This window comes from Drosophila nasuta, chromosome 2L, assembly GCF_023558535.2.
Source record: "Drosophila nasuta strain 15112-1781.00 chromosome 2L, ASM2355853v1, whole genome shotgun sequence".
Lineage (NCBI taxonomy): Eukaryota > Metazoa > Arthropoda > Insecta > Diptera > Drosophilidae > Drosophila > Drosophila nasuta.
This window is the reverse complement of record NC_083455.1, coordinates 347628-363945: the sequence shown is the minus strand read 5'-3', so window position 1 is coordinate 363945 and position 16318 is coordinate 347628. Positions and strand designations below refer to the sequence as shown.

At 35.2% G+C, this 16318-nt stretch overlaps 1 protein-coding gene across 7 annotated transcripts; it reads left to right on the top strand.

The window, feature by feature from the left end:
- Nucleotides 1-1703: 1703 nt before the first annotated feature.
- LOC132783740 (anoctamin-8) lies at nt 1704-16030 on the top strand. Of its 7 annotated transcripts, none has more exons than XM_060789091.1 (17): nt 1704-2032; nt 2492-2903; nt 5530-5782; nt 6467-7130; nt 7183-7338; nt 8189-8254; nt 9198-9333; nt 9397-9527; nt 9631-9930; nt 9989-10318; nt 10381-10728; nt 10781-10872; nt 11729-11984; nt 12660-12758; nt 13597-14002; nt 14059-14204; nt 14262-16030. In XM_060789091.1, exons 2-17 carry the CDS (start codon nt 2651-2653, stop codon nt 14445-14447), a joined length of 3822 nt encoding a protein of 1273 aa, XP_060645074.1. In that variant the 5' UTR covers nt 1704-2032; nt 2492-2650; the 3' UTR covers nt 14448-16030. The 7 variants fall into 7 exon arrangements, with proteins under 7 accessions (XP_060645074.1, XP_060645075.1, XP_060645076.1 ...); XM_060789096.1 differs by lacking the exon at nt 1704-2032 and adding an exon at nt 4817-4907 and having other exon boundaries at nt 2813-2903; XM_060789092.1 differs by having other exon boundaries at nt 1704-2903.
- The last annotated feature ends 288 nt before the right edge of the window (nt 16031-16318 follow it).

Here is a 16318-nt window from a genome sequence, read left to right as displayed (position 1 = left end):
AAAAGTCCATATTGAAGGGGCATTTCATCCTGAGAATACTTCAGCATGATGTTTCTTAATATATTTTCAAAAACTTCTTGGTCTATGATCTCATCGATCATATTTATAGGTCACACACCACTGTATGAGAAACATGCCCAGATCATGATTTGAAGACCACCATGGTTAGCGGTCTTAAGGGTATGGTTTAGGTCATTTTCGGTGATTGGTGGTCAACGGACATATTGTTTTGAACTTTTCTAACAATTAACACCAGTTTAGACTCATTTGTCCAAAGGATATTACGTCATTTGGAAAGTGGCCAGTTCAAGTGGCGCGTGGCAAACTCCCACCTCGCTTTGAGATGTCTGTTACCAAGTAATGGCACCTTTTCTGAATTTCGGGTATTCAAATTTGTATCCACCAGTCATCGGCCAATAGCCACTTCACTGATTCCCCAACTCAGTCCTGCTTTAATATCCCTAGAGGATGCAAAAGGATTAGTTTAGCTAAAGAGCACTATGCATCGGCCCTCTAAAATTGTGGTTTTTTGTATCCATTGTATCCATTTTACAAAAATAATGTGCCGGAGATCAACTAACAAAAAGGAATATGCTAAAAATCCGTTATTTTGTTTTTTTTTGTGTCGCACTGCTATTTCAAAGTTCACAGCTGTACAAACGATGCGAAAAAATTGGCAGAAACTTGACTGCTGCAATCAAATTTACACGCATAAACACTAGTGAAACCATTTTGCTGCTAAAAATGAACTTGCAAGTTGCAAAACTAAAAAAAATGCAAATTATTTTCAACTTGCTGAAAATTGTTTGTTTGTTTGAGGCTTAATAGACTCAATACTTTTTTTTTTAAGACAAAAAAAGTAACCATTTTTAAATTCATTATTATTGTAAATTATGAAGGCGGGCTTGAAAGTCTTTTTTTTTATTTTATAAGAATATCGCGAATGACTTTTATTACCTAAATCTGAGCACTCGGCCTCTTTTGACATTATTAAAAGTTCTAAGCTTAAAATTCTTGGTCCTGTATGTGCGGTGCTGCTTTTGCTTAAAAGTAAAATAAGAAGTATAGACAGCTTTGATTTCGTCTAAGTATTATTAAAATGAGTTAACAATGGAATAAGGACTACAGCAGGTGTAAACTTCAAACATTTGGAGTTACATTTATTTAGCGCTGAAAAAATTGCCATTCACAATATTCTCATCGGGTCAAAATTAGAAAGCCTAAAGTTTTTTGTTCTCACCGAATTTGGTCACACTACCCTACCCCAATGAATTTATAAATATTTTTTGCACGAGTGTTAACCGACATAACGAAGCTAAACAATAGAACGCGTCCTTTTTCATCTGTCAGCTTCAATTTTTCACCGCCAACCAAAAATGTTGTGTGCTCACACCTCTAAAATCGATTTAAAAAATATTTGTCTAAAATTATATTATAATTTAATTTCATAATTTTTGAAATTGTTGAATTATAATGTTGCGCGAATCCTTAAGATAAATGTAATTTTGTCTTTAAAAATTGTACTTTAATGATATATTAACATACTAATTGATTTTGAATTAACCTAAAGATAATAACATAGATTTAATATGTTCAAATGAGTTGATATTGCGAAATGAGTCATGAAGTCGGTATTCTTGTCTGGCTTCTTTCTAGTTTCTGCTAGCTTTCTGCAAGCGTCCTCTTTAGCTCTCGACAAAAGTTGTGTATGAAAACAAAAAAGGCAATGCGAATATGTGTTTCTCTGTTTTTATTTTATCTCGCACGCATGTAGCGACCTCACGAGAACTCACAGAACAAAATCGATAAGTTAGAAACTCACCACGAGCGCGCTCTTTCCTATGATGAGCTGGGCGCAGCAACTTTGCTACATTTCAGTCTGTAGTGGCATTTTCCAAAGTGAAAACGTGTACAATTTGTGTCCGTCAGATAATTGTTATAGAATTGTTGGTAATTTAATAATTAAATTCTACTGCAATTTGCACAAGCAGGCAGCGGTGCTCAAGCTTAATTTTTAATGACGCCCTTAGAGGTATGCAATACTTTTTTTAAAGTAAATGCCACCCTAAGTGGTTCGTTTTTATCTGAGTGAAACGGATTAACCTAAATGGGTCGTTGCGATTATGAAATAAGTAGACAATTTCTAGTGCTTCCGTTTTTGTTGTCGCTTTTTCTTTGAAATACTTTTAAAAAAACTAGTTAAGTGACTCCCACGCACATTGAACCCTTGACTATCGTTGAACAGTAACTGGACTCAATATTTCTGAGCAAAATTCACAAAAAGCCACCCTTTTTCTAGCCGGTAGAAGGAATACAAACCTAATAAACTCTCTTAATAAAATTTTCTGTTGCGTGTTTTTAGCTTTTTTCTTATTACACCATTTCTTTACATATAGTATTTTATGATTGCGTTCTCTTCCTATAAATTGTAATCGACATTTTATATTTGTACTACTGAAAAAAATAATAAATAATGAACAATATTCCGCAGGATTTAATATTTTTGTTGGTAATCACGTGATATCGTCCAATATAAAAATTATAACATTTTAAGCAATGAAACTAAAATTATAAGAAAAAATCACAGATACGGAAATCAAAGAAAAATTAAATAACAAAAGAAAGATTTGTTATTTTTATTTGGCCCAAAATGAGCCAACATTTTGAGAGTACGATGCGTGGCGGTGGTGGAGGCAAAGGTAATGTCTTTCATAGCTATGCAGTCCGTCAGTTCTCAGAGGAAGTGTCGGAGTCAACAACAACAGCTGGTGAGGATGGCACCTCTGGAGCTAGTGAGGTTATAACGCGAGATGATGATTTTACCGAAGACAACAATTTTGAATCGAATTTGAGACGTCGCAAAGGCAAATTAATATCCTGTGCCAAAGAGACAATTGAAAACGGTAAGAAAATCGAAAACTTTACATCTATGTATGTATCATACATATATAGGAATTAAGACAATGCCTTAATTATTTATATGGGCATTTCCAGTCATTTCTAAGATACCACAATGTTCTATTAGTAGCTTTAACAGGTTGGCTGATAAGTCCCCGGTCTGACACATAGATGGCGTCGTTAGTATTGAATTCATATTATTTTTATATAGTACTAACTTTCAAATGATTCGTGTCAAAATTTGACGTCTGTCAGTCAATTAGTTTGTGAGATAGAGCGTCTTTTGTGAAGCAACTTTTGTTATTGTGAAAAAAATGGAAAAAAAGGAATTTCGTGTTTTGATAAAATACTGTTTTCTGAAGGGAAAAAATACAGTGGAAGCGAAAACTTGGCTTGATAATAAGTTTCCGTAGTCTCCCTTAGGGAAATCAACAATAATTGATTGGTATGCAAAATTCAAGCGTGGTGAAATGAGCACGGAGGACGGTGAACGCAGTGGACGCGCGAAAGAGGTGGTTACCGTCGAAAACATCAAAAAAATCCACAAAATGATTTTGAATGACCGTAAAATAAAGTTGATCGAGATAGCAGAGACCTTAAAGATATCAAAGGAACGTGTTGGTCATATCATTCATCAACATTTGGATATGCGGAAGCTCTGTGCAAAATGGGTGCCGCGCGAGCTCACATTTGACCAAAAACCACCGTGCCACAAGTCATTGAGAACGATGGCAAAAATTCATGAATTGGACTTCGAATTGCTTCCCCACCCACCGTATTCTCCAGATCTGGCCCCCAGCGACTTTTTCTTGTTCTCAGACCTCAAAAGGATGCTCGCAGGGAAAAAATTTGGCTGCAATGAAGAGGTGATCGCCGAAACTGAGGCCTATTTTGAGGCAATTCGAAGGAGTACTACCAAAATGGTATCAAAAAATTAGAAGGTCGTTATAATCGTTGTATCGCTCTTGAAGGGAACTATGTTGAATAATAAAAACGAATTTTGACAAAAAAATGTGTTTTTCTTTGTTAGACCGGGGACTTATCAGCCGACCTGTTATTTTGTAGTATTGCTATCGCTTAATTAATTTTACAATTTTGTTAATTACATATAGTGTTACAGCGAATGTGAGCAAATTTCTACAAGTTTGAGAAATTTTTTTTTGCTGATTCTATTTTGTTCCTATTTTGTTTCTAGATTGCTATTGGTGCAAGCATCTTGATTGAAATTGATGAATAAAATCCGGGGAAAACAGCACTTTAGGGTGGGAAATCTGAAAAAGAATATATTTGTGACTTCCTTTTCAAAAATGTAGCAACAAAAAATAAAATGAATAACATTATTTACATACATAAATTTATTTACGTTTAATTTTATGGAAATGCTCATATGCATATTCTGTAAACTTTAGTTTAGCTGCAGTGTGTAGTCATATATTGGGTGTACAAAAAAAGTTCATGACATTTAAGAAAAGATTAAAGATTAAGAACGCTTTTGTATGATAAAACCGTCTACTACTACAATAGTAGAATAGTTGCTGATATATGCGCAACCAAATTGACAAGAATCATAAAGACTGGAGATGTGATTTTATGTACTAAATCGTGACTACGCATGCTATTCTATTAAACAAACTTGATCTGCGCGTATAAGTGAAAAGTGCTGTCGGAAAAAATATAGGTCTATCTCTTTTAGTGTCTGTGATACCCTAGGGGTGGCGGTAACAGCTTTTTTTTATATGTTTCTCAAGCCCTTCTTTTGGAAAATACATATATCATCATTAGCTAAATCAATTAGATTACTTTGGGTTGCGAACTCGACAGTTCGTTAAACTAGGTACTTCTGCTTGTATTTTTTACTAATACAAATAAAATGAGCGTGTGATACTTAAAACCTAAACTGTTCTCCCCGTCTTCCCAGTATACTATTTTAAAATGCCATCGTCTCTTGGACGCACGTAATTACACGTTCTTAAGTTTGTTGGGGAAAACAACTGATTCAATTTAATTAGGTATGTGGGCGGTTTACTAGTTTATAAAACACTTACAAATTACTTTGCTCGATAATCGCCAGCTACTTGAAGACCACAATATATGATGATAGCCAACTGAGGTTTTATTTTGTATAAGTAATTAAAAAATCCCTCCACTTCGTTAAGATGTCTCTTATCATTTACATTTTCTTTGTAGCCGGTATTCATTTAATAGTTTAAAGTATTAGCCAAAATATAAAGACGGCCAAAATCTTGAATCTGTTGGCGATAAACAAATAGAATATATTTTTTATTTATTTAATTTAATTAAATAGTAGATATGTTAGTGTTCTGTGTTTAGTGGCAGTCATTTGTGTGTTCCACTGAGTTTTCATTTGCATATACATATGTACATACATATACATATGTTACATATTCTTTGTGTCTATATTATCTTTATATTTATTGAAGTTTGGATAGTGTTATCATTCTTTGTATATTTTTAATAAACAATATATTGCTGATTTTCGCATTAATATGTCGTCTTTCATTAAATTAATAGAAGGAATTGTTCTGAATTAGAGGTGCTTGTCTGCTTTGTTTTTCTTTGCCAGTTTCCCTGAAACAATTAATTTGCGTTTCTCAATTCGCTTCGTCATAGCTTCCCGCCAATTACGCCGCAAAGTACCTTATGCAGGACACCTTATGACGCCACGTCGGCTTTGGCTTAACAAAATACCCACCCAGTGCGATGTTGTCATTGAATTTCCCGAGGATGCCCCAGACGAGGCCTTGCGTTGGTTACTCGCCCGCATACGTTCTCAGCCGCCTGCTGGATTAGGTCTTTTAGTCCAGGTTAAGGCCCACGAGAGCTCCAGCCGCAATGCCTTTTACGTGAGCGCTCCAGTTAATATGTAAGTGCATTTAGGTGATGTATAAATATATATAAATATATTTTTTTTTATTTGAAATAATAACGAAATGGTAACAAAGATAGGTGCTACCTAACTGAGCAATTTAAACAAATCAGAAATTCTAAGCAGAAAATAAATTATGTCAGCAGCACATAATAAATATAAACTATATACAAATTATATACTATAAATTGAACTTAAGGATATACGAGAAATTTATGTATAGTATTGCTGGTAAACATTAGGTCAAGACCCGAGCCAGCAGGTCTTGAGGATGATAGAGTTTTAGTCTTCTCCTGACAGTAGTGCGATGACTCGGCTGTTAGGGTGACCTCCAAGCCTTTCCGTTGATTTTTGGATGTATAAATATAACTTTAATTCTTAAGTAGACCCATAGACTATAGAATGAAATTTCGTTCAATCCACATAAAATCCACATTTAAAGATAAATAGGAACATTAACTTATTTCGTCAGCCCAGCCCAGGCCGAAACTTCTCGTCGTGTAAATGAGTGCATGAGCTCAAACCAACTGAAGTTATTTTATTGTGTATGTATTTTATAGTCTTTGGTATGAATTATAAGTGGCCAAGTTAGAAAACAAAAAAAAGAAACAATTTGAATTGACTATAAAGAATAATCGAATAACCGAGACAGAATCACTGTATTGTTTGTTCTCTACGTAGACTTTTCAGAGCAGCGGAGGAAGCTCGCCTGCCAAAGCGGTTGCGTCCAGATCTAGGAGGGGCATTGCGTGAATTTACAACCCGCGAAAGTCACTGCTTCCAACAATTGCGGGGCGATGTGGGCAGCACAGCTTTGTTTACATCTCAAGAGCGCCAGTGGTTAGTGTTACAGGTTCTACAAGGACTGCGCGCTGGATGCAGTGACATTGACGCTCTACAGGGTCGCGCTGCTGTTGCTGAAGGTCAAAGTATTGTTGCCGCTTGGCAGGAGTCTGGACTGATAACACAGGTCTTTCCCTTGCACGAGAGCGGTTCTCTGGCGCAGTTACAAACACATTGGGTCAAGCAGATCTGTGCCCCCCAACCATTAGACGATATTGCAGCATATTTTGGTGTAAAGGTTGCACTCTACTTTGCATGGTTGGGCCACTACACATGCGCATTGGGTGTGCCGGCCGTATTTGGCACTATACTCTACGGCATATTGTGGGGCAAGGGCCAAATAGCTCAGGATATGGGTCATGTGCTATTCTCGCTCTTCAATGTAGCCTGGGCATCACTCTATCTAGAGGCTTGGAAACGCTACTCCGTGGAATTGGCCTTTCGCTGGGGAACTTTATCAACTCCACCCGAACTTCTTGAACCGCCCAGGCCTCTCTACAAGGTGAGATGATTGAAATTTAATAATTTACTGGTTCTAAGGCGCAATTTAATAGGGTCCTTTGGAAGAAAACAATGTGACAGGAAGATTGGAACCTAAAGAAGCTCCTGCATGGCAGCGGCGAGCCTTTCGCTATTTGGTCAGCTTTCCTGTAATTGGTCTGTGCCTCTGCTTAGTGTTTGTTGTGATGTTTTTAATGTTGAGATTTCAGGTGAGTTTTTCCATTTTATACGTTTGCTAGAGTTTAGTTCGGTGCACCTACGAGTTATTTCCCATTAATTACCCCATGTATTGAAATACTCGTACCAGGTTCATTAATATTTCGTGTTGCAAAAGTAGGGTATAGGGTATAGGTCTGTGTGTGTGTGTTGCGGATTGACTATTAGTTAGGTGATCCAGCGGATGTGTTGTTTTAAACGCCTATGTTTGTGCTTGTAAGCATTCATGAGATTGTGAATATGGGGTACTTTTATTAATTCGTTGAATTTTATTTGTTTATTTAATTTGATTGATGCTCTCACGGGTACACGCAAAGGCTGAACACTCGCACTTGACATTCACAAACAATTCACAAGTTAAATTAATGGCAGTAAACAAGAATATCAATTTAACATACTCACAACAACAATCAACATTTATGTAGGGATGGGTTTCTATGTCGATTACATACACAGACTATCCCATCGAAAATAATTTTCAAATTTTAAATTTAATTTGTTTAGTACTTTGACTGCAGTTACCGCTGCAAGATTATAAAGCATTTATGTAGGGTCGTGTCGACAAATGCAGGGTAATAGCAGAAGTAGTGAAGCAGTTATGTATTTATCAATTATCACGTATCATTGAACAAAATATTAAGCATCTAGTCGACTTAGTATGTATCACGCATCATCGAAAAAATTATAAAGCATATTTATTAGACTTTGTGTGTAGAATCATGCCAATATCTGTATGCCACTTATAAAGGGTAATAACAGAAGTATTTATGTATTTATCATTTATCATGCATCATTGAACTATTATCTTCCGTTCTTTCGTTTGTTTGTTGTTCTTTTTCACAGGATTGGCTGGATCACCATAATATACCCGATAAAGGAATTCCGCAATGCATGTATAATTTGCACAAGGTTTTTATATTTATTTAACTTTGTTATTATTACTCATAATTCTATACATTTCATATTATTTTTACGAATCGCCAACGTTATTCGATGCAATCATAATAAATACACCCCTTTTAATTTTAAAAATTAAAAATTTGTTTATTTTTCATAATCCATAAATCAATTATATTTATTAGATTTGTCACTGATGTGTCGTACTAACATTGTTCGAAATACATTATGTAGAATTATTTGCTTAAACAACGGGGGGCTCAAGGTTTCTTTATTGCACACATAGAACACAGCAGTACAGTGCGGAATTATTATAATATACTAAATTAATATATTCAAAAATAGTAAAATATACCAAAAGCTGAATTTGGTATATCCATACTATTACATTTAAAATATACCATAGGGTACAAGATAGACCAGATTATGAACTAAAGCAATTAAGACCCGACTGGAGAAGCCGTTGTTGGTCATTTCGAATTATTTCTTAAATAACTTAAACAATTTTTACCGATTAAAACCAATGTTTTAGGAATCATAAAAATTACGCTTGCTTTTCGGTTTCCGGATTTTACAAAAATCTAAAACAAACTTGGTCTGCGTCTGCACAAGTTACTAGTGCTTTTGAAAAAATATAGCTCTATTTCTTATAGATAGAGGGGCAGACGGACATAGATATAAAAAAAAGCTCTCTGAATTCCACTAAATTACATATAAGAGTCGAACCACGGAAATATTTTGGTGTATAGCTAAATAAAGTTGAGGTATTGCTAAATGAGTATTGATTGAAGATTTATGAGGAGAACTAATACCGGACAAAGAAGCTAATTACCGGTCTTTTTAAGAGTTTTACTAACAACTGTTTGCTTGTCAATCTATTTATGGAAGTTTATAAAAAATACAACAAATTTGATTATATAAATCCGCCATTATCGGTTAATTGTTTATACGCTAGGATTGGTGGGACTCCAAACTTCCGGAGGAGAGCGTTCTATGCTGTTTAAGTGTGATTCCGAAAGTTTTACTGGCCGGTGCTATTACTTTGATGGATGAGGCCTATTTCAAGTTGGCCGTTTGGCTTAATGATCGAGGTAATGCTTAACTGAAGCTTACAAAAACACTTACTATTATTGGCTTTCTCTTATTATGTATAGAAAATTATCGACTGCAGTCCAAATACGAGAATCATTTAATAGCCAAGGTGGCTCTCTTTCAATTCGTCAACTCCTTCCTCTCACTCTTTTACATCGCTTTCTACCTACGCGATGAAGACAAGCTGAAGGAGGTAAGTTGTATCCGCTCAGTATCTATCATTTATACAGGCCTACATATGTAGAAATATCAGATCACTTTATATAATATTTTGATCTTACCATTCACCCTCACAGCAATTGGCTGGTTTGCTTATCTCTCGACAAATTATTGGCAATTTACGAGAGTCGGCCATTCCCTATTTTTTGGAGCAATGGAGGCTGGCTAAGCTGAGCTTTAACATGTGGGGGGCTTTAAGTCCCACTCAACATTTGAATCGAAGTCTTGCTGAAGAGTTAGCAACCGCCGAAGAGAAACTTAAAGCTGAGTCTGATGCCAGGCCGGTAGAGCAGCAGCAACCACAACAAAAGCACCAGCAGCCAGTTGCAAGTAAACGTAATATTGGACAGGCTGAGATTGAGAGTTCACTGTACAAGGTAAGTTGTCATTTAAGGGAAACTCTTAAAAAAAAGTATTACAATATTTTTGTTGTAGTATGATGGGACTTTCTCAGATCATTTGGAGATGCTTGTCCAAATGGGCTATGTGGTGCTCTTCTCAGCTGCCTTTCCACTGGCTGGCTTATGTGCGCTTATCAACAACCTGATGGAGATTCGTTCTGATGCCTTTAAGCTCGCACACGTACATCAACGGCCATTTGGTCAACGGGTAGCGAACATTGGCACCTGGCAAAATGCACTTAGCATATTGTCGCTGGCTGCGGTGATTGTCAACTGTGCACTGATTGGTCTCTCTGGTCAGGTCTCGCGACTATGGCCAGGACTTTCTACCGCACAAACTATAATACTGATTGTTACTCTGGAGGTAAGATTTGTCTATAGAAGAATCATTCAGATTTTAAATAATACCATCTGTATTACTTAAAGCATATCATGCTGGGTCTGCGCCAGGCTTTGACATGGCTATTGCCAGAATTGCCATCTTGGTTGGCAGCGGAGATTGCACGTGCCGAGCATTGCCGACGTGAGATGCAGTGCAAGGGCACTTCACCTCGCCCGACACCACCCACTCCACACTCTAGCACATCAACACAGCCAGAACAAGAATATAATGAAGGCAATACAACGCACGAGCAAGTCATGGAAAGTCAGGTGGCAGATGATTTGCTGCTTTACGATCACGAACTCACAGATCCGGGCTTCGGCCGTAGCATTGAGGCGGATGTGAATATATACGAGAATCGCGATTCCTCACCTGATTCACCGCCATCCCAAGTGAGTATAATGGATGAGTGTCAACAAAATTCAAACTAATAATAATTTATAGACTAGCACAATACTAATTCGGCCGCTGCACGAATCGACACCGCCACACGGATGTTCATCACTCAGCAGTTTGCATCAGGATGGCAATGGCGGGTAAGAGTTCAATATCGCTAGATAGTTAGAGCGCAAGCACTCTAGACTACAATAAAATTCTAGATGTCCATTTTTTAGGTTTAAATATATATATTTAAATCTCCGACCTAAAAATTCATATACCACTTACAGAAATCTTGGATTTCTCAATTTCTTCACCATCATATAAACTGAACGTTAATAAAAAAAAAACAATTTTTTAAATTTTTGCGTTAATCGGTCTATAAGTAAGTCTTTCTGTGTGCGAGCATCACTCATTGTGCAATGTCCAATAAGTAGAGTTTCACAAAAGCTCAACGTAAAGCGACCAAAAGAAAACCAAATTTTAAAGAAACGAAGTCTTCTGCTCAAAGAGAGATAGAGAACCATTTGTGTAGTAACCGTAGCTGTTCTACTATGGTTATTACACATATGGTTCTTGCTCATTTTAATTTTTAATAAATCTAGGCAATTTTTTAATCCATTTTGTTTTTTTGGTACTTGCAAAATTAGCGACATCAATCCGACATCTTTCTACCGTAAATATCGCTACTTTTTGTAGATTGGTCTAACAACTCAACAAATAACAGTATCGATAATATAAACCATGTATTTTTCTCGTGTATTTTCGAACTCCAAAGTATTAGTTTAGCTTTTCAAACACTTAAAAAATTTGTCATTTAAACTTTCTCAATTGATTAAACTATCTCGCTAATGAACAACTAAAATATAAATATTTTTATGAGATAAAATAATGGATTAAGTACTTATAATTGCTTTTATTCCGCTTTTGCTTAGCTTAATTTTATTTTATTATCTGTTTTAACATACTTTTCATTCCATTTTCTCTTATATTTTTCGTTCTCATATGGAACAGCGTTTCAACGAGCACAGTTGTTGACAACCCAGGTTCCCGCATGCAATCGATGCATATCCAGGAAATTCCACCATTCCGCAAGAAATCCAGCGATTCGGCAGGCAGCAGCACCAGCAGCAGTCCACAGCGTTGCTCAAAGCGGCAGCTGCAATTACAACAACTCCAGCAACAGCATCCGACGAAGATAGCGGAGATTCCGCCGTACAGCAAGACGCGCAAAATTTCCGCTGAAAGCGCAACTCATTTGCAGATGAGCGTAAGATCCAAATAATTAACTATTAATTATCCCTTTCCCCATAAACAAAATCGTATACACAATCTTTCGACTTGATTGCTGGTAAACCAATAAATAACACTATTCTTGTTTAAGTCAGTTCACTTATGAAAGTAGTTCTCTTTAAACGTTATATGTCGTCATTAGTGAATTAAGCTTAACTGCTATTGTAGTATTTGTTAGTTATGCAAGAAAATCGCCTTAACTGCCTTTATGACACTTCCCGTATGGTTTTCAATATAGAAAGCATTTATAAATTATCCACCGTTAACACAAGGACTCAAAACGCACCGAGTAAAATATAACATTATTGATTTATTAGTTATGGATACACAAAGTGAAAGAGTATTAGAAAACCAAACATTTCGTCTTATTATTCTGATACGTATCATACTCACACACTTTTATCATTATTAAACAATAGAAGCAACTATAAAAACTATTAATACTTTTATTATTTTAAATGATTAGTTGTACTCGATTAGATCAAATTTAGTATTGATGCACAAAATGTGTATTTTTGGTCTGTGTGTCTTCCATTAAAAATAATGGTATTCATGATATTTCCATCGGTCTGACATAAATTGTGTAACGCGTTCCCACAAAGCAAAAGGTAAACCAATTAGTCCGCTTCTAATAGAATTCTCATGCTTAAAGGAAAAACTGCACATAAAACTTCATGTACCCGAATGGATGTCCCGTTTAAAAGTGAACGACAATGCAAACCTGCATAGAAGCATAGATTGTATTTCTAAGGTATAGAGATGTGTATAACTAATTGTAATGTATTGTTTATTTTTGTTCAATGTGTGTTTTCTATGTTTGCTTTTCAGACACACAAAAAAAAAAACTTGTAAAAAGCCACAGTCAAGTATGCTCAACTGTGAGATACCTGCTACCCATTTTACTAAGAGCAAAACACTACACTAGTATAAAATACTGTAATAACAAATATATCGATGTACATTCGAAATATGTATAATAGAATACAAAACATAAGAAACTATCAATCAAGATCTGACAGCTGCTACCGGTTTTGCCATATAACATTATTTCATGAATAATTTCTAAGTTTTTTCTCTGATCGCAACAAAATCTTTAGGAATCATAAAGACTTTATTCATTACAGTGTGTGCTTCTGATTTAGAAATTCGCTTGATAATTTTTCATTTGAACTTGATCTGCGCGCAACAATACAATTAGTATTCATATGGACAGACGGACAGATATACAGATATGGCTGCTTCTTGTAACGTATGGGTAGCGGGTATATTTAATAAAGAACAATTGGAACACTTAGATTTTGTGAAAGAGTTTGATATTACATCAAACGTGCCTAATTATTTTAAAGACATTTGAAGTAAACTCCAAATTCAGTTAAGATTTTATTGAAAATTAGATATAGCTAAAATATGTGAGTAATGGTTTTCTTCACACACCTAACGCATTACACGCAGGCTAATTGTCCATAAGTTCATATCACTTGCAAATTATATTTTACTCGAATGCTTTTGGTGTTTGTAGTTAGATGCTATTAAGCATTAAGTATCGTGCACTCGATCTTCTGTTAATTATTTTTGAATTTTATATTAAGGAACTAATAAACAATACTGACAACACCGATATCCTGAAGCCTGCACCATCTTGGAGCAATGTGGCTCTGAAGTCCGGCGCATCTGGTAACAAGCTGGCCACGTCTCCAGCTACGCAACAACAACATAAAATTGTTGCTTCATCTTCTTCCTCATCGGGCGGTGGAAGCGTGTTTAGTCCGAATAGCGTTGGTCCTATTGCCTCTAGCGGTGTTATCAATTCTCAGTCGCGTCCAAGCGTAGGTGCTTTGTCAAATTCTTCATCAAGTTCTTCGCAAAAACTTCAACAGAAGCATGCTAAGGAAGATCGTGAGAAGGAAAAGGAAAGCGATAGAGAAAAGGAAAGAGAAGAGGAAGCTGCACCTACAGCATCCACATCTTCGGTCAATACAGATGACGAGATTAAGGGTTAGTTGGAAAATATCTGTAAGTCCCAGCGTTAATTATTTACTTTTTTCAAATAGCTGCTGAACTGGCGGCAAAAAAATCGCGCCTCAAACAGAAATTGGTGAAGAGTGCTCGCTCTGTTGCGATATTTTCGCTTAAGTTAAAGGAACGTCGACAGCGTGAGGCTGAAAAAGCAGCCACAATTGCGGTGGAGCATGCCAAGGTTAAAGTGGTATTATAAGATGTTGCTTCAGAATACATTTTGTTTTCTCTATTGTAGGCTCTAGCCAAGCTTCCTATGCCACAACCTGTTGGCGGCGAGTTGTCCTTAATACCCATCGAACAATTAATACAAATTGAGGATATCAAACCTGTGATCAAACCTACAACCACAATATCGACATCTTCCTCCACACAAGCGAGTTCTTCTATCCATTACCATAATCATCCCCAGCAACAACAGTAAAATTATCAGCCCCATTCGAATAACTAAAAAAAAACTTAAACCCGTAGAAAAGTAAAAACTATTTATTATTTATTAATGTGTAAATAATTTTCTAAGCACAAATCATCCATATTTTTTAAGTCTTAAACTATATTAGCAATTTGCTGAATGTGTGTCTTGTCCAGAACTAAGAGGATCTAAATAACTTATACATTCTAGAATATATGAAATCAAAAACTATTCACTTGATTGATTTTGCATCGACATTTCTATGAATCGTCTCAACTAATGAATCAAACTTTCAAAAAAAAGCAACCCTATTAAAAGTCTAACGGTATTTTTGGGTTGAGAAACACGATTATTTTTTGTTTTAACCCTCTAGTACAAACGGTCCCCTTAGTCATCACTCTGTTATACTTTCTGAATCATAATAGCTACAATTAAAATTGGACGTAATGTAAAGATATAATTTTATTTATGTATTTATTTACTCCAGTATACTCTTAGCTTGACAAAAACCGTATTATTAGTACTGTACATAAGGGAATTTAAAGGCAGTGTTGGACATTAGAAAGCTTAGAACAGTTTTCGAGATATTTTCAAAAAAATTATTTTTGTAGACATTTTTAATTTTTAAAATTTAATTATTTAAAATTTTTAATGATGAACATTTCTTATAGGCATAGTACTAATATATAGGAATATATTGCAATAGAATCTGCAAGCGAAATTAAGTAAAAATTTCATTTTAAATTAGTAAATGGTCGATTGTCACTTCCATAATTTGTATTTCATCTACATATATTTTTTTATTTTATCATAATCTATAAAATATTCTAGAATTTTACAAATATCTCGAGAATGGATTTAGAGAAACAAATACAGATGCCACTTTCGTGTTTCTCGATCCAATATTGCCACAAAGTCATGAATAAGATCACTCGGTGATCCCAAAATTTTTAAACTAGGGTTGATGATGAATTCGGTCTATTGAAACTTATTCCACGCTCATAAACTGTATAAATAAGTCAAATAATACGAATTTTAAGTAGTGTCCATAGCGTAATTGGTTATATCTAGTATTAAATAAACAATTTTGTTGAAAGTTGATGTTATGTTTTGCATTTATATTTTCAATATGCGATATTAATAATACAACGATGGAAAAGTAACATGTTCCTTCCATGTACATACATACATCTGTAGAATACATTATGTATGTTATTTAATATATGTACATACACACATAGAGGAAAAGACAACGATACAAAAAGAAAAGAATTGGAACAGTTATATACAAGGCCATTGAGCCGCACTTGCTTAAAATTTAATGAAACAAGCTACATATTTTATTTTTGTTATTGCTAAGGTACATACAGAATACAGCACACATACTTGCTATAGATATATATATGTAAATATATATGAATACTTATGTATTTGATTTCACAATCTACACACTAACACTAAACAAGTTTTAAATTGCGGATATTTGTACATAATGTTTAGAAATTTAAGTGTCAATCACAAGATTTACACAAAAACACAATTATGTATGTATGTATCATCATGGACTTTAATTAAAACAAATCCTAAAAATTCAATTCTGCGAAATTATTGGTCTAAAGGGTGTTGTTATGTTATTAGCGCATCTAAACTTCATTATGAAGTTAACATAAAAAACCGAGTTACAGTTCGAATACTCATATGGTACTCTATTTAGACCCTATGCATCTACTCCAATAATGTAGTTCTATTATCAAGTGTTTATACCAAAACTTCATAACGCAACAGATGTTTAGAGGCGAAAAGTAAACAAACTCAGGCAGGAACAAAAAATTGCAATTTAATAAATTATGCGCTACTTAGGGCATGCAGAAAGCATAAGTAGT

What these genes read in the sequence shown, in the direction of transcription:
- LOC132783740 (XM_060789091.1), top strand. Translation starts at nt 2,651, where the DNA reads ATGAGCCAACATTTTGAGAGTACGATGCGTGGCGGTGGTGGAGGCAAA. An exon ending in GCATAGATTGTATTTCTAAG is followed by an intron (nt 12,759 to 13,596) that starts GTATAGAGATGT and finishes TTTTATATTAAG; the next exon opens with GAACTAATAAACAATACTGA. An exon ending in TACAGATGACGAGATTAAGG is followed by an intron (nt 14,003 to 14,058) that starts GTTAGTTGGAAA and finishes TTTTTCAAATAG; the next exon opens with CTGCTGAACTGGCGGCAAAA.